The sequence below is a fragment of the Macrobrachium rosenbergii genome, chromosome 39, assembly GCF_040412425.1.
Source record: "Macrobrachium rosenbergii isolate ZJJX-2024 chromosome 39, ASM4041242v1, whole genome shotgun sequence".
Lineage (NCBI taxonomy): Eukaryota > Metazoa > Arthropoda > Malacostraca > Decapoda > Palaemonidae > Macrobrachium > Macrobrachium rosenbergii.
In genome coordinates, this window is record NC_089779.1 from 1,626,495 (window position 1) to 1,649,864 (window position 23,370).

General features: G+C 37.3%; 1 protein-coding gene across 1 annotated transcript in view; it reads right to left on the minus strand.

Moving 5' to 3' along the window:
• Positions 1-363: 363 nt before the first annotated feature.
• Positions 364-23,370, minus strand: part of LOC136825630 (leukocyte receptor cluster member 8 homolog) — a 35,127-nt gene continuing 12,120 nt past the window's right edge. The window contains exons 9-11 of the mRNA XM_067082241.1: positions 20,069-20,234; positions 18,179-18,386; positions 364-2,923 (exon numbers count right to left, since the gene is read on the minus strand). Of these exons, the coding sequence (XP_066938342.1) occupies positions 2,755-2,923; positions 18,179-18,386; positions 20,069-20,234 (543 nt within the window). The 3' untranslated portion in view covers positions 364-2,754. The remainder of the gene's footprint in view (positions 2,924-18,178; positions 18,387-20,068; positions 20,235-23,370) is intronic.

A 23,370-nucleotide genomic window follows, 5' to 3' on the forward strand; every position in this document is an offset into this window, starting at 1 on the left:
AAATGTGTACAGCCGTAAACAACCGACCAAGAAACTCTTTGTTTTGCTTATAACCGAATCGGATAACAACAGCCGTTTACCTGTATTTCAACCATCATACGGTAATAAACAATTACCGTACGTTATGGCACAAAGTAAGTAGGATAATATCTGTGTAACCATTTTTAGTTTGTTTTGTGCGTGTCTGAACTATCAAAATAGGCAGTTCTAAGTGTTTTTGGAAGGGTTCTAAGTACTCGCTGGTTTTAGCTATTCGCGGGGGTGGTACGCATTCCCAGCGAATATGGGGGTTTACTGTACATTATCAAACTAAATTACATACAAAATATACTTAACAGTTTACTGGGAAATTAAAAACCTTAATATTTTTTATTAATTTATTAGGAAGGAAATTTATGTACAAGTCATATAATTTATGATGATTCCGTCCCTCTTTGAAACACCACATAAACATTGGTGGAAAGTAACAAACACTCTAATTTGAAGCCCATTTATCAAAAAATACTTTTGTAATAAGCTATGAAGTTCTCAGAAAGAAAAGCCATTTACAAAAGATTTGTTTTCTAAAATTATAGAAGGCTTCCTGTCTTGTTAAAACACAGCCTTCCAAGTGCTGATTTCATATTTCTAGTTCAAAATCTATCCACAATTGTCACATACAGAACTTTTAAGGATGCAATTTTCTTTTAATGACCCTTGGCAGTTAACTAAAAGTCCTTGAAAATATCTTGAAGGGAAATTTGGTAAATGTCTTTATGTAATAAGGACGTTTAGCTGATTCCACAAACACTTTCTGTTTTCATGAATTAAGTCTCTCAAATGCAACTTTGTCAAAAATGATATCATACTCTGAAGCACTGTCATCTTAAAACTCACAGCAGATACAGCATACGGAAGTTTCATCACAATACGAGCACTAAATACTGTGCAACTGGAATGGCATAACAGAAATGAAGTAACTGCTGGAAAACTGGAAATCAGCTTGTGGTGGCTCTTATCATAAAACATCTGCTTGCAGGATCCATCAGTTTGGGGAAGTACCACTGTAAGACCTGGCATGGGTGACGCAGAGTCCTGGAACCATCTTGACTATGAAGACCGGAAACTTGTTGATTGTAGTAGAGTACACAGGAACTACAGTGGTTGTCTGCTAAAATACTTGTGAATGCTCCATCAATTCTGATGTATAGGAATTTACGAAATCCTAAGAGGCACAACACTTACCCAATGAAAAACTGGTGGCATATGGACAGAAAAAATTCCTTGGGCTGAACTTCTTCCCTTCAGATGTGATTAGACTTTAGAAAGCATTAATCCAATGATCTACAAAACACCAAACAATCACTTTGAAAACAAAATGGATCGGAAACTTTTAATTTCATTGTTGTGCAAGCGAACGCCAGGATTATCCATGGCTAACTGACAACCCACCTTCCTTGTTAGACAAAGCCTGATGTTTAAAGGATGAATTGCCCTCAATTCAATTATCCACTACCTTACTGATGAACTACGTTTTCTGTTGTAGGGGTAACCCCACTAAATCGACCTGTTGGAATATCACCACCTTGCCTCAAGTTCAATAATAATGATTCCCATCTAAACTTCTCACTGATATGCTTCAATAGACTTGGAATGCGTGACATGAAATAAAAATCTGTGATAATGGAGGTGGCAGTGAGCTTTATGAAAACGATGAGGTTTATGTCATATGAAATGTAAAATTCCAAACACCCATTTTAGTAAGTGCTTACAAAAAGTATAGATGCTACAAGGTACGGTGAAGAACAGCATACCACAATCAACCACCAACTGCAATTCATGGTGTCGTGAAGATCCGGAGACGTCGTGAAGACCCTGTAACTTACTGATGATCCAGAGTCGTCGTGTAGATCCTCAACTATACAATCCTTGAGTTACCTGAGATAATAAACATCTCCCCAAAGGAGTGATTATCCTCTTTGGTAGCCCTGAGAATTTCGTTTTCTTCTGTCATGGCAGTCCAAAGATGATGATTTTCTTTGGTAGATCTAGATATCAAATTAGTTATGTTGTATCACTTGAAAATATGCTACTAAAAAACTCCATAACTCTGGAAGCACATACTCACTCCACATTCATACACACAAATGATGAAGAAGAATGTAGAAGTTTGTGCAAAGATTAAGATGAAAATCATTATGTATATCACTTGAGGCTTACTGAGTGACATTGTATCCAACAGAATTCAGTGATCAAGGTAAAGTCCATTTAGATTTCCTGAAGACAGTTCATAAACTATCTGAACCACGGTCCAAAAGTCACTGCACAGTGTCCATTTCAATGCTTGAAACATCAGAACGACTCAACTTTTGCACAAAAATAATTTTCAAAAATGTATGATACTAAAATCATAACCTCTCCAATAAAGTCCAAACCACTTAAGGAGAAAAATGTACACTATAAATATATATACGGTTCTAACTTAAGAAGTCTATCATGAGGCACCAGTGCCTACCTAACCTGATGGACATTTTAAAAACAGCAACTGGAAAGAACAAGGTCCCACTGAACACCTGTAACAGGCTATTTTCAAGTCCACAATCACATTGTGACAGAATAAGCAAGAGGACAATGTATCTTCCTTTCATCCGAAAGACCACACTAACCCACGTTCTCCAATATCGTAGATCTGGTAGACTAGGCCTGAAGCTTCAGAAATTTATGAGAAGCAAACAATGCCCATCACTCTTGATGTCCATAACTCTTCCAAATAAGTTACTCTGGTGTAGGAACATCAACAACAGAAGTTTTACAGTCAATCTTGGTTTTTGAAGCATCTGTATATGTCAAACCCAAGCCGCCTTCAAACTTTAACCAATCTTCATCTGCTCCCAAAGCCAACTCCGACCTAACAAAACTGACATCGATACTACCCGGCCGATAGCTAAAGAGAAACAAGAAGAAATAATTAGGAACTAGAAGTGATGCTCGGCTTCTTAATTAGCTTTTTGCAGATTAGAAAAGTGGTCTTCTCTAACTGCAAACACGACTCTGAAATTATACAACACTTCAATAAAACAGTTGTCAAATCTTACAATTTTCACGTCATTATTGGTACCTTGAAGTCATTACTCAAAAATAAAGATCTGACACAAAAATTGACTGAAATGACACTTCTGCAAGTCATTGAAAAATAAGCAAAATATTCAATGGGACACAGGCATATATTGTTACGTGATTTAATATCTAGTTAAGGAAGTAGAGAATTTTGCATTTTGGTTCATTGGATTCAGTATGCTGCTCAAACGTGAAAACATCAAACATGCCATCTTTGCTGTGAAAACAACAGAGATAGCAATATCAAATTAAAAACCATTTCAAGGAAATTAAAGCACTTCATTACCCCATGAATTTTTTCCTCTTGAATACAGGCATCAACTCGCTGATTTCATAAACGTACTTCTTGAACTGAAAGGTCCAAGCTATACAATTTCATTTCATTAAATTCCACACCATCTTGTCTGATCATAACTTGTGAATTTTTCCGTCCACTAAATAGTCCAATTTGACTGTGAAGTCAGTAATGAAATGGCAGCCAAGTTCTTACTTTATCTTAACTTTAAACATTTACTTTTTCTAGCCTTAAGAAATTCTATTGAGAGATTAGTATGTAGTAAGAGAAGTGAGCAAAATAAAGAAAAAAGTTGTTGTGACCTCAAAGTCACCATGCTGTCAATATGCAAACAAGTTGCTCTAGTTTCTGACCAAATTATGTTCCTGTAATAATCAATGAAGTTTGAACACCAGAAATTGAGTAAAAAAAAAAAGTATCTACTAAACTTTACTATATTATTCAATGACTTGCTTCAGTAAAAAAAAAAAATTTACAAAATACATACATCTACAAAATGCTGCTAAACTAGTCAATGACGTGTTTCAAATTAAAGTTAATAAAGGAAAAATACTACAAGGACGAAGGGAAACAGGAAAGAAAAATGTACAAGAGAAGAAATAAAATTCAATTATTCATAATTAAATGTCCATTTCAAACCACCTTAACCTAGATTCAGATATGCTCATTACCTAACATCTTTTAGTTTTGGACGTGCCAATGCTACCATTTTACAACATACCAAGAATTAAGTATTTACAGCTTTTAACCCTTCAGTATACTGACAAAATTACACTAAAACCTATTAAAATAACTTAGGAGTTTCTGAGGGCAGGTCAACATACAGAAATGGTTAGATTTACACCTGCTACATTTGACAGCCATAAAATCATTTCACAGTAAATTGTAACAATCAACCATTCTGACAGCTCAATTAGATAAACACTGCTCCAAAGTGTAGGTGACTTGCATAGATATTCAAAGTCTGATTTTTAAAAAAACGAACCTTCATGTGTACAAAATAAAAAAACTAATACCCTTAAAGAAATTACATTTCCAAAGAGTGTACATAGGTGACTTAAAGAGATCTAGCCATGCCTACCAAAAGAAACTATTAAAATATAAATCCTAATTTCCTCATTATAGGGAAAAGTTTAACCTAAGAGGAGGAGAAAATAATACAGAATAAAACACATAAATACCATAAAGACTTAAGGAAGCCAGATTCCGAACCTTGCATGTCAATTTTGGGACATTTACGTAAGCACTGCTGCAGTACTCAATATACTGTACATATAATTCTGTTCAGAATCATGATTAGTTTTAAATCGTTGTTCCTGTAATATTCAGGTACGGACTGTTGTACACATAGTTGCCAAGTGATATTGTAAACAGTTGTACATATAGTTACCAAGGTTAAACTGCATATACAAAATTACTACCTTTATAAGCTGCAGCTAAGGGAACAGAAATCAACAGGACTTCATATTCAACTTAACGCTACATAAAAATTCACTAGTGCTTTATTACCTTATGTTCATATCATAGGCAGCCATCAAGTCTGTATGACAACCCAGCGGTCCACTTGAAAAATTACTGTTGTAATAAAATGCACAACCTGACATAATATTCTAAGGGAAGTTACACCACAAATAAATATGGGATAAACTTTTTGGTCAGCCTTCCATTTTATCATTCAGCAACCTACAGCGCTTAAGAAAAGTCAACATTATTCATTTTCAGTGGCATAAAATGTCACTCAGTTTTTGTTGACTAGACAATCTCGAGAAATTCACATTAAAAAATTTTCTCTATTTTAAATTTTCTTTCTTTAACTACCTCATTAAGCTTAACCATTGCAAGATTATGGTTTCCAAATGCAGCAGGATGAACACTCCCTACAAAGAAAGTGTCAGCACTTGTACAGGAAAGAGATTACTGCTTACAATAAACATCGCTGGTACTAAATGTTTTTTTCTGTTGCTCCCACAACTGTCACCTGAATCACTAAACCTTTTGTTTCCTATTTATTATTTGTCAAGTAGTTTAAACAAGACCACTGAATTAAAATACTTTACTCTAAAAAGAGATGCCATTTTTATCCAAGAGGGGTTCCTCATTGGATGGGTTGGTATCGTTCTTGGCTAGCACTCTGCTGGGCCCGCAGTCGAATCTCCGACCGGCCAATGAAGAATTAGAGAAATTTATTTCTCATTATAATGTGGTTCGGATTCCACAATAAGCTGTAGGTCCCGTTGCTAGGTAACCAATTGGTTCTTAGCCACGTAAAACAAATCTAATACTTCGGGCCAGCCCTAGGTGGGCTGTTAATCAGCTCAGTGGTCTGGTTAAACTAAGGTATACCTAACTTCTAACATCTCCCCTCCCCCTTGCTTGTCGAAGATCATCACCTCTTTTCTGTTCCATATTTTGAATTCTATGGTCTAATAAATGACATGAAAAGCCAATGTTATTTGTTAATTCAAGATAGATAGATAGACATATAGATATATATGCGTGTATATTTATATTTATACATACATATGTATATTCTACACACAACGCTAGCCTAAACTTGCATCCTGATACTTGAGAGAGAGAGAGAGAGAGAGAGAGAGAGAGAGAGAGAGAGAGAGAGAGAGAGAGAGAGAGAGAGAGAGAGAGAGAATTTTTAACAAGAGTACAGGTGCTCCTTTCTGACTTCCGAATAGCAATAGCAATACAGTAGTACATTTTCGAACAGAAACCATATTAATGAATTATGAATTTCAATTTTTGCTTTGCAAATATGTTGTACAATACTCCCCTGCATCTTCAGTTACTGGTGAGATGAGGAGAAAGGCCTTTATTATTGTACAAAAAACCACGATATTCACCATGCATGAAGGTGGCATACCCATTATGGGCATTACATTTACAGAGAACAATCAAAGATATCAACCACCTTGACGGATAAGACGTGAATTAGTGATGGTGTGCACTGGTAAAATCCATTAAATACAATATAAGAGATTGGCTAATTACTGAGATGAAGAAATGACTTGCTGCATGGATGATAGACCAAATGCAGAACAAGATGCTTACTCTACTGATGATCTATGCTAGGCAATACAGGCTTTTTGAAACCCCTGAAGCACGTCCCGATAATCCTACATAAATGCAGCAGTTTACATCAAGTCAAATGGCACATGCAATGCTTTAAAAGGTTTTATAATTTTATATTTTAATTCTTCAAAAACTCTTTAAGCCCAGTGTGCTTTCATCTGTGACGTTAATGGTAAGTACCCATAAAACCATTCAGTTTTAAACTTGGTGAATTATTCAATATATCACATGAGATTTTCAACATCTTGTTATAAAACAGACTTTGCATCGATGATTTTGGCTAACTGTTGGCTAATGTAAGTGTTGTACGTATGTTCAAGGTAGGTTGGTCTTGTGGGTCCCAATGTACTTTGAATGTGATATTTTTGCCTTACAATATGTTTATCGGATGGTAACCCCATCACAACTGGGGAAGCACCTGTGAGAGAGAGAGAGAGAGAGAGAGAGAGAGAGAGAGAGAGAGAGAGAGAGAGAGAGAGAGAGAGAGAGAGAGAGAGAGAGAGAGAGAGAGAGAGAGAGAGAGCACTCCCATGCATGCTAACAGGGAGCATTGTAAACCAAAAAACCTTTTTTTTAAACTGTCCACTGCAACTTTTAATGTTAATGCAGGTACTAAAAAATTACATCAGGCAGTAACGAAAAGCCACTTGGAATGTTACTACTGAACTGTTTCATTCAAGTGTCTTCTACAATATCACCAGTAAGTTCCCTTTCTTTAAATCACAATTATTCATAAACATTACAAAGAAACCTTAGAATTATGAAAATGAAAAACAAATGTCTACTAATTCCCAACAATTCTAATACACAGTGCTGGTAACTGTTTCTATCTGGTTCAGCACCAAGAACTTTAGTGGTGTTAAGTAGGTTTTGCTTTGTATACCAAGTGCTGTAGTTATCAAAAGCACAATTTACATTCCAACTGAATACATGAATCCCTAAATAATTACTTCAACTTTACCTTTAAGAAGTCTAGCACACAGGCAGGCACTAGTCCAAACATTTCAAGCCTGGATTACTCTTTTAACATTTACCAATGTCCTCAAGTAAAATCTTACTGAGAAATCACAAATGACAGTAACATGAAAAAAGTCTGCCACAGTCACTATTATTGGTACGTGAAATTTTCTTCATAAAAATGCAACTGCTGTCAAACCAATCTATCTACACACCTATCGCCTGCCAAATTACTGTATAATAGCATTATCTGTTTATTCTAATACTACAGAACGCTCGAATATCAGTTAAAAAATAAAAGCACTATAAATGCGTTGAAGAATCCTGATATGTAGGTCCACTTTGTTTTCAACAAGAAACACTGCATGTGGGAAAGTTTGACGGCATCCGTCCTTCCCCTTTTCTTTCACAGATCAAACTTCAATTACCAAGAATACTCTTGACAAATCAAACTGAACGTTCTAACAACACAATGCACTTTCTTCAATAAAAACATGAAGGGCTTCATTTTTGGTCACCGAAATGTCAGTTACGACAAACACTGGTTCCTTGAATAAATGAAGATATCATTAGCTTATTCACGGTCCACATTATAGCTGGGCTTTCAAAATAACCAGCAACCTGTTAACATATGAGGAATACACACATATGCAGTCCAGTTCTAAACAGAAATGTCACCAGTAATTTAAGAAAATACACCAAGCCTCCATTTGTAAAACAGGAAGACTGCTGTCACATCAATTTATATTACTTTTCTCTTGAGTTGTAGTTTTCACTGCTGACTTTTCTGTGGATTCACCTTGCATTATTCTGTTGCTGTTCTGGGGGCTTTCAAATGAAATTGTATCTTTAATGACACTGATGTACATTCTGAGCACTGCCTTTTGACGAACAAGTTGTTTTACTGTTTCCTCAATTTTCCCAAGTAAGCTGCTACAACGATGGAAAAACAAGTACACACTTTATATAAAACGAAAGACTAAACCCATAACATTCAATTATTAACTACATTTATGAGATACGAGTTATCCAGCAATTTTAACAATGGTAGCATCAGTTTCCAAAACTAAAAGTACAAGGAGACATTAACTTTATAATCTCAAATTATGTTCAATAACTGCATCAAGGGCTGAAAAGTAAAATTGTGGGTAAATGTTTTCAAAAGTTGGCTAAAAGAAATTCCAGAAACCACTGCATGTCAAATGTAATTTGTCTGACATGCAGAAGGATCAAAAGAGAATTTCTGAGAGCCTACAGTGACTGCAAAATTGGTTTCTCACCAATTTCCCTGAAACCAGTGGCAAGGGCAAGCACGAGACAGCAAAACAATATTGTAGTTTCAGTCAAATCCAGCCAGCCACTTAAGTTTGGAAAAAGTACAACGATGACAACCCAAATTTTGAGAAAGCAGTCAGAGTCAAGCAGTCATCGACTTAACCAGTCTCAATGTCACAGTCAGGTATTTAAGAGTATTAAAATACTTGCACTTTTTGCTGAAGGCTTGTGAAGATGTGTGAACAATAGCAGATTGTCAAAGGAAAAATGAAAGAAAATGCAACAGTAGCAGCCATGTGGCTAGGGAAGTGCTATGCTCATAAATGGCAAAGGTAGCTTTTATTCTAAGCTTTCAAATCTGCCAGATATGATCCTTCTCACATTTTACATAGCCACAAATGTTCTTTCCTACAAACGTATAAGCTCTAGATGTAGTGAAAGTTTTTAAATACTTTCTAGGTACAATCAAAGAGTCATGGACTACTGTACTGTATATGTGATATCCAGTGGTTAGTACCTATATGCTCCTTTGGTTTGAAACCAGTGAAATTTCATTTACTTTACCAAACTTGAGTCGATGGCAATCCCTGTGGTGTATCTTCATACATCATGCTAAATGACATTCCTAATACTCACAGGTGGTTTAAATGAAGGCATGATTCCAAATAAAATTACTTTTTGGTGCTTTAGTTATAATCCCACCAAGTCAGAGTTCTGTAAACCAAAAATCATTATGCTGGGAGAACAGCCATGTGAACACTTAACAATGAACACATCATGCTGCTGTAAATACCCTCATCAGTTGTGATATGATCATGAGAGCAGCAGATACACCACCAGTGTACAGCAGCTGCAACTTCACGTACCGTTCTGCTTACCTCCTTAGAATGATACGGTGCCGGCTCTCTAGATGTTGGCTTAACGTACACAGCTCCCAATCCTCGCTTACCTTTGTCAGCAACTTGACAACAGCTCTTCGTTCAACATTTGGGTGGACAAGTTACCCAAGCGGTTTCTCTCTCTCCATCCTGAAGCTATTTTATTACTCTTGAGGGCCGATCTAATACTTCCTCTGCCAAGAGTCTGATCATCTAGTGGTTTCTTGGCAATAAGGTGGTTGAAGTTCAGATGCTGTAGTATGATAATGAGGGTTTCTAGTGAAATGTTGTGCAAAACCTGCATTATTTTCATTCCGTAGATGATGGGGCTGGAGCATTCCAACTTCTTGGCTTCTCGAAACAAGGGAACACTGAGGTAGAGGCAAGTGCCCAAGGGAATTATGGAAATCTGAAGTTTAACTGCAATGCTAATAAGGGTGCTGCTTTTCCTGAATCTGGCTCCAAATAATTGTCAACAACTGAAGCCTGCAATGTACATTTTGGTTTTTGACCAGCACAAAACCATTGTGCTCAATAAAATTAAAATCTTTGGTTTTGCTTTGAAATTGATGACAAATATTTTGAAAATGTCTAAAAGTTAGAAATATCTAACATTACCTAGAGGGCTACGGTAAACAGTTCTGCAGATTTGTGGAAACTGTGTATTCTATGGTGAGAAAACAGGCCATCTCTGAGCATTGATTATCCAGTGACTGAAGAACTTAAAAATTTCTTGACTCAACTTCACAATTTCAATGAATACGGCTGGATAACGTGGTTCATTAGATGACAGCATTTTTCTCACAAGGGAGCAATTCTATGCCAGGTATCAAAACAGTCAACCTTTCACTGGTCAGGTTTGAATTCATTCAGACAAAAAAAAAAGTAATAAATAAAACTCATGAGATGATGTACATAGGGAGGTCAACTATCAAAACTGCATACTCAGTACACTAAGACATACGATGATGAAGAGTGTTCTGGACAGATGTACTGTACAATACTGTTCTGGTATGGTGTACAGTACAGTACTGTTAAACTGAAGTTCATTAACATGACAACCACTCTAAAGTACCTGATTGAAAATCTCAAGGTTATTGAGGGCCTTTTCTGAGCTTTCACCTAGTCTACAATAGCAGTGTACTGCCGTGAATGACAACAATGCAAGCCTGCTTAGTATAAAGATTAACAAGGGAAACTTGGTAACCCTCATTTAACAAGAAAATGTGAATGATGTCGATACACCAAATGGCCTAATACCTAAGATACCTAGACTTGGTAAAACAATTCACAGCTACCACACATTTGCAAAGAAAGGGTCGGAGCATACTCAAATGCTTGTGGAATGTTTGCTGTATTTCACACCCGAGTGTGCTACAAAGCTTAAACTTTCTTAAAAGTTACCACCATCAAGTTTCCAAGAAGCTGTGCCCAGGTTACACAGTGTTTACCACATTCAACCAAGCAACATTCATGATATAACAAAGAAACCTGAAGTAAAATATGTCACAAAAGACAGGAACAGAGGAAGTTAAAAGAAGGATACACACAAAAAATAGGAATTAATCTGACCATCTGAGACACTTCCACAACCAGGAATGACATAATATACCTGGTCACTACAAGAAATTCTCATTTTACATGTAGGTCCATTCACACTGTACCAACAACAAACTCTGGATAAAATTTCCATCTCTCCACTGACTTCTGATTAAACACACAGGTATTCAAGAGCTGTAGCCCGGGCCATGACTACTTAAAGATATAGTTAATAGCCTTGCAAGAGAAGCTTGTAGCCAAACTGGTTAATTAATAGCAGTTTAAAGGAGAAAAAGAAAATGGTGACATTTGATTTCCTGAATGCTTCTTTAGCTTAAAAATGTAAAACTTACCCATACTTCTCATGATTATAATAGTAATGTGTGAGCAGATAAGGTGCTGAATAGGAAATCTCAGCAAGGAAAAGCAACCATACTGAATAAACACAGAAGTACTGGGTTACTTCAACAGAAGATTAATAGTAAAAAATATTTGTTGCCAAATTCCTTCTTGGTGACAAAACTAAGCTATTCTTCTACAATTTAGTGATGGTGAAAAGCTAACCACGAAAACCCATTTCAGAGAAACTAACACAACAAAAATACTGTATTTCAAGGGAGAATATTCTGCCAGAACAATGTTGCAAGAATTACCGGCTTTCTGATATTCCAACTTGATAAAAACTTGCTTCCAGTTAAGTGTAATAAGTATAGAAAAATTGGTTTTCCTACCTTCAATAACACTAAACCGATAATAAAAAAAACAAGATATTGTGTATACAGTTCTCAAAATGTACATTAACAAAATCTCAAACTACACCTAATATGCAGTAACTGAAGCAAGAATAATAAATATGTGCATGAACAAGAAAATAGTTAAAGACGGCCATAGTACTCTAAAAGTCTTGGGAGTACTAACCTGATCTGACAGCATTTAAGGAACTCAAACCATATTCTAAGGTGCTATCTCATGTTGTTTGGTGTCAATGAATCTAACGTTGGGAATGATATTACCTTCAAACTAACTTTATATTTTTTTTTTTTGTTGCAAAATGTCACTTACAGATAACAACAGACATTATGTCTTTCATAAACTCCCGTTTTCTTTCCTTGTTAAGGAACTTTTGTTCTTGTTTTCTTACAATCATAAACAATTAGCTATTGCCTTATTTCAAGATAATTTGTTTACTCCTGAGAAAATTGTTGTCTATTTTAGAGCATTAAGAGTAACTAGGGACTCCACACAATATCGGATATGAACATTTCAAGATCTCTAAATTGTACAGAGAACATTAAAATTGGGTGATGACTTAACCACCAGGATCTTTAGTGAAATACGACCTAGTAAAGGTGCTAATAACTAAACCCGTCTAGAAGTCGAAGAATTTTAGCCCACTTGTATAGTTAAAACTAGCCAAAAACGGTAAATTACAGTACAACAGTGAAGACCTGTTGCTAAAAACTAAAAAAAATGATAACGTTGACCACAAATGAAATGTGCCTCTGTATGTCACCTTCATAGAAGATAAATCTTCCAAAGACATTTCTCTATCTCCAGGGACTGAATATACAAAAGAAAGGACTAGTCGAATGTTTATAAACTTTCCACATTTTTCATTAACATGCATCAAAAAGTTCTGTGACTGAACTGTTGTGTGTGACAACACGTTATGGTTCTCAATGCGAGAGGTTAAAGATGTGTATAAAAAAAAAAAATGTTATATCTGCAAATAATTGAGTATAAGCACAAGGCAATGAATGATAAAAATAGCAGTAACCAGTTGATGCATTAAGAGGGACAATGAAACAGCCACTAGAAACTGCCTTGCAAATTGACCTGTAAATGGCGAAACTCTAAAAAGGATAAAGTAACTCCTATTACTATATACCTCTTCATATTTATATAAAACAACACATTTCAACAAAAACTAGTCAACAAAATGACCATACTTCAGTCCCCAAAAATTAACACTCCAAATTCTAAGGAAAATTGTATAATTGCCCCGCTGCATGACAAACACAATATGGAGGAATACTGCAAGCATTAGGAAGATCTCAAAAATTACACAAATAAAACTAATCCAAAGAAAATCAAGGGAAAATTATTCAACCAGAAACCTTCTTAAAAGGGGCTGTAAATATCCCACAGAATTTTCAGACAACACTATCTTCGTTGACACAAATACTTTTCCAACCAAAGAGGACTGCCTACACTGAAATATGATTGCAGCTTGACAAAAAGGCTTATTACAAGCTTCCTCTGACCTTAAAATCTGGATATCACAACCAGAGCCTGCAGATCGACATGGCATAACATACAATTTACATTACCCATAAAAAGGCAAGGGAAGAATCTTAGATATCATGAAATGTACATGTTCCCATCCAATTCCTGACTTCACAGTACTATGAATTCAAACACTTATCAGCAGCTGTCAAAAAGGTAAGACAACAGGGACTCTTAAGGGTTCAAAAGAACACTCATCACACTAGCCTTACGGAATGTGACTACCTAATTGTGTAATTTCTGTTTGCTTCTAACAAGTGCTATAACTGTTAGACAATTATTTTCTTTAATTTGGTATAGAGTGAATAATTAGAATAACCACCCACGACATTGAAGTCATGAAAGAGACTATGAGTTTCATCAAGGTTTACCTACAATGCTATATTTACGCATTTTCAGAGCTTGGACAAAATGTTAATAATATTACCGATACATTTATTAAAGGTTCAGCATGACAGAAATAGATTTCTCATGATTAATGTTGATGAAATAACTCTCAGAGTGAAGTCAATGCAACCGAACCAAATTCCAGCCAAGACCAATGAGCGAAACCATTCCAACCCCGGACAAGAAGAAAAAGTCAAAGCTTTATGCTGGGTCTTGACTGCCTGCAGGAAAAAAAAAAAAAATGGCCCACAGTGCTTGCCTACACTTTGTGCCAAAAGATAGAAAAATGTTAAATCAGCAGCAGCCAGGAGATCTTATTGGATGGCATCAACTACTATGCTATTGGGAATAAAAGCATCAGGTCATTAATAAATTCACAGTTTTATAAAACAGTTCCTTGTGAAAAAATTCTTAGCAAGTGACTAAATATAACATCCTCCATTCCACATTCATACGTTGATTTCATCACCCAAATAATATAAATTGTCAAAATAATATTTATTATTTGGATACTTACCCACTGTTCAAACTGGCTTATATTTCCGCACCGATAAGGGAGTATGCATTCAAACAATAGATCAAGTGCCTGCCTGGATGACTGTCTAGTACAATTCTTCTCCAAAAAGGTGTGTTGTGCATGTTTTAGCTCTTGTCAGAATTCTCCTTGACAGCCCACTAGGTTGTGGGGGCTGGTGGGGTCTACTTTAACAGTAGGTAAATATCCAAATAATACATTTCATTATGAAAATTTATATTACTTGGGACGAATCTTACCTAATGTTAAAGTTAGTTGATTCCCACACTGGGAAGAGGATGGTGGGTAGTGCAGCTGGACAAAATCTGCTCAGCCAATCAAACTAAAGGATTCTTGCATAAAACCTAAAACCTTCCTACCTGATCCGGAATCCTTTCTTTGACAAAGACATTCTAGGTTTCTAAAAGCACAAAACAAAAGTTTAACTTTGCCTCTTCCAGGCTTAACCTTGATTCAAGACATTCTAGGTTTTCTAAATCATAAAAAGAAAAGTTAACTTTGCTTCCTCCAGGCTTACCACTGACAAAGACAGCTATGTTTTCTAAAACCACAGCACAAAAGGTTAATTTGCCTCTTCCAGGCTTAACCTTTCACAAAGACATCTAGGTTTTCTAAAAACCACAAAACAAAAGGTTATCTTTGCCTCCTCCAGGTTTAACCTTTGACAATGATATTCTAGGTTTCTAAAATCACAAAACAAGAGGACAATTGCCACTTCCAGGTTTAACCTATCTAACTTCTAGGTTTTTAAAATCACAAAACAAGGATAATAGCCATTTCCATGTTTAACCTATCTAAGTAAATTTTAATTGCCCAAACAGGACAGAGAAGCGTTTCCTCTTCTTCCCAACCTAAGAGGTTAAATTGGAATTCTTACAGTTCTCTGGAGAAACCAAGCCTTAACATCATTCTTGGCTCTAAGGCAAAAAGCTTAAATAGCATTCCCTTGACAACAGCCATAAGGAGAGTGCTTGCAATAAATTTACTCTTTTAACTGCTGATAAAGCTAAATAAAAGGAAGTTTCATAGTAAATAATTCAATGGAACTCATTCCAGAGGCTCAAAAGAATAAAATTTACACCTGCGTCTAAATTCTAGAGAGAGACTGATACTGAGGTAAAGGGACTTCAATCTCAACTGATCTCAACACCTTAAGGTGCTGATCAGCCAAATCTAAAAGCACATGATGCAATACTGAGGAAAGTATGGAACAATAACCTTGATAGTAAACAGCAAAAAACCCTTTACTATATCTAATAAAGCCGAGAAACTTTCATGTCTACAATGTTACAGGTGTTGAAAATTCCTCTAGAAAGGCACCCCGAGCAATACACAAACTGCTGCTTCTGACAGAAGGCCACGGCTGTTTTCCACTTAAGGATAGAACCCATAATACCTTTGAAAATCCCCATATTGGGAGGAGACAGTCGAGCATCTCCAAGTGGTTTAGTGAGATGCAGAAATTAGTGGAAGTGTAAGGAATTCTGTAGTTTGAGTCGATTTCCCCTTAATGGAAGAATAAGAGAGAAACCTACCAAGGGAGCTAAAAAGTTTGAAAATCATTTGCTCTAAGGCTACTAGGGCTCTACAGGAGTCATTGAGCAATGCTTGAACTTGAAATTTCCCCAATACTTTCCTTACAGAAGATAGAGCAAGAAGGCCTATGAGTCTGAATCAGGCCAAACTTAAAAAAATACATCCACTGCTCAAGGCGCTAAGCAACTAGAATAATATCCAGCTTGGACACAACAGAAGATACTGTAACCATGGTAGATTTGGAAAGAGAAACATTAAACAAGGCAGAAGTAAGAGATTTGCAGATAGCCAAAGAAAACGCATATAAAGAATGAACAAAAGATGAAGAGATTGGTCAACCAATCGACTGAGTCGACATAACATCTGGATAAGTAAAACTCAATAGAGACATTATTTTTGATAAATCTGTCTATACCTATATAATTAGCCCTACCGGTGCTAACAGCCTCATACTAGGTGCCGATGAGGAGAGAAGTCGAAGATCAACGTTTACCAAAACATTGTGAAAAACGAAGAGGCAGGAGATGAAGGGCACAGAATCACATTGCTCTGAGAACCAACACAGTTTCCTGCCAGCAGACTCTTCCAGCTGTCACAGGGCAGTCCTAGGCTCCGGCTACAGATGGGCAAGGCCACCAACGCCGTACCCCTTACAAGGGAATGCAAAAATAATTGCACACTATGGGGGGACCAGGACCAGCTCCCTACAGACAAACCTTGTACTGACCAAAATAAGGTTTACGTCCTGTTCTAAATTCTTAATACGCTTTTCCTGAAGGGGAGCGGAAGACGGAGCTAAAGAGGAAGCCTCAGTACTAACAAAAGCATTAGCAAAGGAAATAGCAAAAGGAAAAGCCTAGACTGAGTATGGATAACTACAGACGAAGGACCTGGAGTAGGGGAAAAATGACAGGTTGATAACCTGACTTAACTAACTGCTTTTCGCAATCTATCTGCTTCCCTTCTCTTCCTATACTACAGGACTTGAGCAGAAAGTCCTTCAAAAATCCCTACTTCCTCACATCTACTCTCAAGATCACACTTCACACCCCTGCAGTCAGCATAAAGTGTATCGCCTAAAAAATCAACGTCCTGTTAACACAGTCACCATTCCTACAGAACCTGTTGTTCTTAGCCTCGATTCCAGTGGAGGCATCCTAGATAAATTAAATGTACAGTACCGTGACAGTAGCAAAGAGCCATGAAATACTAAATTGCACCAATACACAAAGACAGCAAGAATTCTGATGAGCTAAAACATTCGAAACACACCTGGTGGAGAACAGGTGCACTAGACAGTCATCCGGACTGCCATTCAATCTTTTGTTTGAATGCCGAGTTGCCTATCAGACGCAGCTAACTTTAACAGTAGGTAAGGTTCATTCCAAATAACCATTTAATTTATCCAATGCAAAACAGATCATACCCTACATCCAAATTTACTCATTACTTTAATTCAACCACACAATGATTCCCATGTTCCTTCCCATGACTATCTCTACAAAATTCTAATAACTACCAATACAACCTCAATCATTAAATCAATCTTCCAGTTTCTGTTACTTCATACAACTTTCAATTAAAATTACCATTCACCATTCCCAATTATAGGTAGTCCCCAGTTATCGACGGCGTTCCGTTCCTGCAGGCGTGACGATATCCGAGAATCGCCGCTGACCGGTTATCAGCGACGAAAATCTGGTTACCGTCGTTGCTAGACAAGCGCCGTAAACCCGGATCGCCGGTAACCGAGGCTACCAATAACCGGGGACTGCCTCGACAAATAATTTCCATACATTACCTTCAAGATACATGACTTTTCAGCCTTACCTTTTGCATTCCACTCGATTAACTTTTATCATGCACACACACACACACACGCTGTACACATATGGCAAGTTCTATTTCCACATCATGGCAACTATACAAAAATTACTAACATTTTTGAGGGATTCCCTTTAAACTCCCATTAGCTAAGGAAAATTTGATAACTATTAATCATGTAATAACTGATGTTCATAAAATAATGTAAAACTAAAGGTACCTAGGCACATTATTACTACTAAATATGTAAAACCTCCTAAGCTATAATCACAGTATTATACCAATGATATCCTAAACCTGCATATGAAAACCTTCCAATATGTAAAGATTAAAATTAAAGCAAAAAAGGTATAAATTCTGTGAAATACACTAAAAATGACTTTCACTCAAATGAAAAACAAAGTATATAACACAACAGTAAAAATATTCAAACTTACATCATTCCAAACTCTTATTAACCTGCTTAAATCTTACAGATATACGTACACTTTGAGCATTGTCCTCAGAGCTTGCTTTCTTTCTCTTTCTGCAAACCAGTCGACAAGATATCCAGCCATTTTGGGTGCATTTCGATACAACTGGAAGAACCTGTGGTAATTCTTTAGCGACCATGCTTTGCGTAAGTTAAGGGCAAAGCCGATACACTCGTCCTGTTTGTGATGTGACGTCAACCCCGCCATAAGCGCAGTGATGTCTGTAAAATAATTGACACTTTCTGGTGATGGGAATTCAAGGACAGCAACCTAAAAGCTTAATTATCTAGTATGTAACTAGCTTCACAATTATACTATATTCAGCAATAATATATACATGTTAAAGATGCCTGGGATTACAGCACAATTTTAAGTGGCACCTCAACTTAATGGACGTTAATTAAGTGGCACCTCAACTTGATGGACTTCAGCTTAACGAATTTTGTTACTTATTGTAGGTAGAATCGCTTTCGGAAGGGTTGTCTTGTTAGCCAGGGAACTCTTCTTGAAAGGTAGAGTGGAGGCGCTGCCCTGCAGTGTCATGGAGATGTTGCTGGAGTGAAGACATTTCTCAAGCTGCTATTTCTACTAACCTTGAGATCCAAAGAGACTGGAACAATTGAAGGGGGACAGGCATGAGACCTAGTGATGACATCTCTGCTCTCCTTCCATACAAGAGGAGAACCATAAGCACAACAGGTGGAAGGGACTGGAGATCTCTTGTGTGAGAACAGTTATGGTTAGAACACTCTGGAGAGCAATGACAAGCTGAACAAGTCCAAATCTCAAATGCTGGATAATCGTAGTGCACACACTGTTCCCTTGATGTTACTGCAAGGAGGGAGGGGTGAAGAGTATCTCCTAGTATGTGAACTTGAATGCTCAGAAGACGAGGAACATAACCCTCCTCTTGTGTACGCTGGAACATGGGTGCTGGACAAGAACATGACCATTACAATGATGACGATGAAGAGAAAGAACACCTGCACCTCCTCCTTCTCTAACATACTATGCTTGCTGTCCACGGGCTGGAATCCACAGGAGAAAGCACTAACAAAGTTGGCTTTTCAGGAGGAAGGTCTGCAAAAAGGAGCACTTCATGGGATTCTCCACTCTTCATGAAAACTGCCAGGGATGCAAGAGCTATGGACTCCATGGACACATTATCAGCAGGAACTAGTATCACAGATGACTCTGAAGACTGGGCTTTCTTGCTCTTCTCTACCAAACCGTCCAAATTTTATAATGATACTCATACGATGACATCTCAAAAGACTTCAACCAAGGATCACTATTATCAGAAGGGGGCAGATGCCACTATGGGAACCCTAGAGAATCTACACCTTTGAGAGACAGAGTGAGAGAGCAGCAACACTCCTAGGAGGTGGGAAAGGGTTAGATGATGGGGGAAAAGGCCCAAGCAGGATCCATCAACATTACTTGACTGTTTATGAAGTTTTATGCCTTAAAAAACTATACTTCACTAAAAATCTTGGCCGCTTGCAGGTAGCACGCAAAGTCATCTATGCCCATGTTAGCATTTAAAATTGCTGAAATATCCTAAATATCTAAATGATATTTCCTCCTTAAATGGGCATATCCAGAGTAGTGAACCAGAAAGTGCTCAAAGGACAAGAGGACTATCATAGTGAACACACTATAGGCACTGGCTCCTTCCGTAATAAAATTGTGGGTCAATCATTTATGCCCAACCCTGGGGTTAAAGTCATATCTCCAGAAGCCAAGTCTCCTTGAATTTTATTATACTTCTTATTGGTGGATAGTAGGAATAACAGCAGGGTATTGAGTAGGCTGTATGTATATCTTTGTTACTTCTCAGGAGTCCAGACCCCCAAAATGTCGAAGTTGAGGAGCCACTTAACTCAAAAATAATGAAACTTACCTAGGGTATTTTTTGTGAAGATGTAGTATAATAATCTATAAGCGATGAACTCGAAAGCATTATCCCCGCCAACCTCTGCGTAGAGCTGTTTCAGCTGACTCTGACACTGGTTGAATTCTTCATGATCGCCCTTCTCTAATGCAATCCGTGAATGGGTTTCGTATACCTGCCAAAAATGCAGTCATTAAATGGCAACTGATCCTTTCTTTGTTTCAAATAAAAAAGAATTCATATAAACATATTAGGAAAATTTAACTACATTACACATAAAAGTGTCTTTGCAATGTTACAAGAGTGTTACACAGGGAAACAAAACATAAGCTGAAATTTGGAAACTGGGAAAGTATATGGCGCTATGAGAGACTAGGGTGAATGTAATTATGATTATTAAAAAATTAAGATTTCATTATCACAAACCCATCCATCATAAAATAGCCTTTAATTGTGTAGGATGCCTAAAAAAAAAAAGGGTATACCTTGTCTCTGGGGAGTGAGAGCTATTCTGGTATGTCATAAGTAGCATATAACAGGATGAAGTCAAGTGCAATAAAATCTACTCTTGTAGATGGCACTGGAGAGGGAGACTAAGATATATCTCCCGGACCACTTCAGTGTCATTGCCACCATCACTTCCTCCCACGCTGTGTGACACTAACAGCCTCAAGACATTCTGCTTCCCATATCTTCCCTGTTTGTTATTTTCTTAAATCTCCAACTATCTCCTGCCTCCCTTCTCATAGTTGTCATCCAAGTATGTCTGGATTTTCCAAATGTCCAGTGTCCAGTTGACACCATCACAAATTACTCTCACTGGGGTCGTGTGAAGGTTTCCAAGCCATCTAAATATCTCCTCCATCGTTACCTCACCTACATATAAAATTTACTTAATTTCCCAAATGGTATCATTTCTAACTCTACAATGACACCTGACTCCTCCACCAGGAATAAGACGCTTCTTACCTAATGATCAGAGTTCATCTGCTAGTACTGTTACCTACCTCAAAATAGGTACCACATACTCCCCCCAAAATTTCCCTAGTAAATAGGAAAGGCTAGAGTATTGCTAGCCCAATTGTTCAGGATGAGTTCCCGTCGTAACTGGGGGCAAAAGTACTCTGCACGATTTGTACTGAATCCCTTAATCTCACAGTGTAAAGCAAATATGGGGTCACATCTTCACTGGGCTGCACTGACAACACTCAAGGCTGGATACTGAAGGTAGCAGCCACTGCTCTCACCTCGCAAAACTTACCTTCAGGAGTGGTAAGAAAGAGGGGTCTAGATTAGTGTGTGCTTCCTTAACCAGCTTCTCAAACAAGAGCAGCCATGGCATTTTTTGACATAGGTCAATCTCGTTTAGAACGGTGTCTGAGGTCCCTCATCCTATGCCCCTGAAGACTGTGCTTTAACTGGACATAAGGAGAATCTTACCCATCTGGCACCAAGGAAGACAAACTTGGACACAAAAAAATGCGGAAGAGCCCAAGACTTAATATTCATTCTTTGCCCTGAAGAAGGGCAAAAAGGAAAGGACTATTCCTTGGGAAGTAAAGCTCACAGTGCAGCAGAAGGCCTGGAGAACAGTAAATATAAAAAACAGCCTTAATCATATCTTTTAGGATGGCTGAGTTCAAGGGTTTAAATGGAGGCATACTTAAATACTTCAGGATTACATAAAGTCTCAGCCAAGTGTTTTAATAGGAGATTAAGGAATCTAGATTTGAGGAACTGAGTGCTTTCTTATGCCTGGCTTAGAAGAGAGATTCAGACCAGAATGTCTTAATACAGAGCTAATGTGAAGCAATACCCCTTGAGAACAGATGCTAATGTGAAGCAATACCCCTTAAGAGCATGAACAGACAATCCTTATAATATTCCTTCTGATTGAAAATTTACAAGAAATATAAAATTTGCAAAAAGTAAAACTATAAATTGAATGTGAATTCCCCCAAAAGCCTCCCATCCTAATATGCAATAAATTTAAGAAAAACTTCCAGTAACCTTGACAGCAGCTGCCCTAAGCAGGCAACCAACTACAATAAATGCAAAAGCACTCAGAACTGAATGCACATTATGTAGCTTGAAAAAATATTGAAGGAACAGCAACAACACTTAAAAGAAATTAACTGAAATTAAATGAAATATATAATGAAGGAATGGTGTAAACTTCCATGTGGCATTTTTGGAAACAGCAATCAAACTGACAATCACAAACATAAGTCAGAGAGCAAGGGAAGTGAAGCCATATGCAGGACTGAGCTGGTCAACACAGGATTCTCAATCTTCAATGTTGAAGTTGGAGCGACTGTGACTTGCCAGCTTTGAGGGTCTGGCCTTCCGAGAGTAACAAAATCTGTGAAGTAACACAGACTCTTCAGTACAGCCTACACTTCAGCATTCAAGACATCAAGCAGTCAACAGTATTCGTGTAATTTCTGGCTTAAACTAAGCCCTACTTCCCAATTCTCATTCAAACTGAAAATGCTTCAGAAGGTACTTCCAAGTGGAAAGGACTCAGAGATTTTCCTGCTGTGGTTAAAAGAGAGCAGCAAGGATCACCTAGGAATTCGATGAAAGTCAGAACTTGACCAAAAACCAACACAAAATAGACAAGTCTTGCAGAGGTCATTATCATTCCCAACAACATGGTCACAATAATGTGGGTCCTAATCAAGCAAGGATATAAAGGAGTTGCATGCAAGCCCATGTAACCACCCTTACTATGATACTATGACATACTGAATATAGTAGAATAATCACATCATAGGGAATGGGGAATCAATAGAAACTGCAATAATACATAGGGAATGGGGAATCGATAGAAACTGCAATAATATTAAAACACATAAGCACTAGAGTAAAAACCAAGTACAAAACCTTTAAACTAGACCTTGAAAATGAATAGAGTTACTGCAGAAAATCTGGGAGATAAGAAACCAGAATGACAACCCCGTGACTATGAATCAAACGAAAGAAAAACTGAGCAATATTGAATATTGCCTAGCCTGATGATTTGCTACTGAAAGTGACTGATGACAATATTCGTTAACTGTACCCGCAGTAACATTGGATGGCAAGGGACAATACAGGCCTAAGGGAAAAACTTAATTAAAAGCCCTTATAACCTCATATCAATGCGCTTTCAGTATAAACACTGAGAATATAACTGAAAAAGGAATGGATCAAAATGAATGGCACAAACAAATCATCAAACAAAAGCAGATCCTGGGCAAGCATCTGGGAGTATTTCTGAATGCAATGAAGCTGCACTATAGACCTGCACCTTGGCAGATATTGAGGAA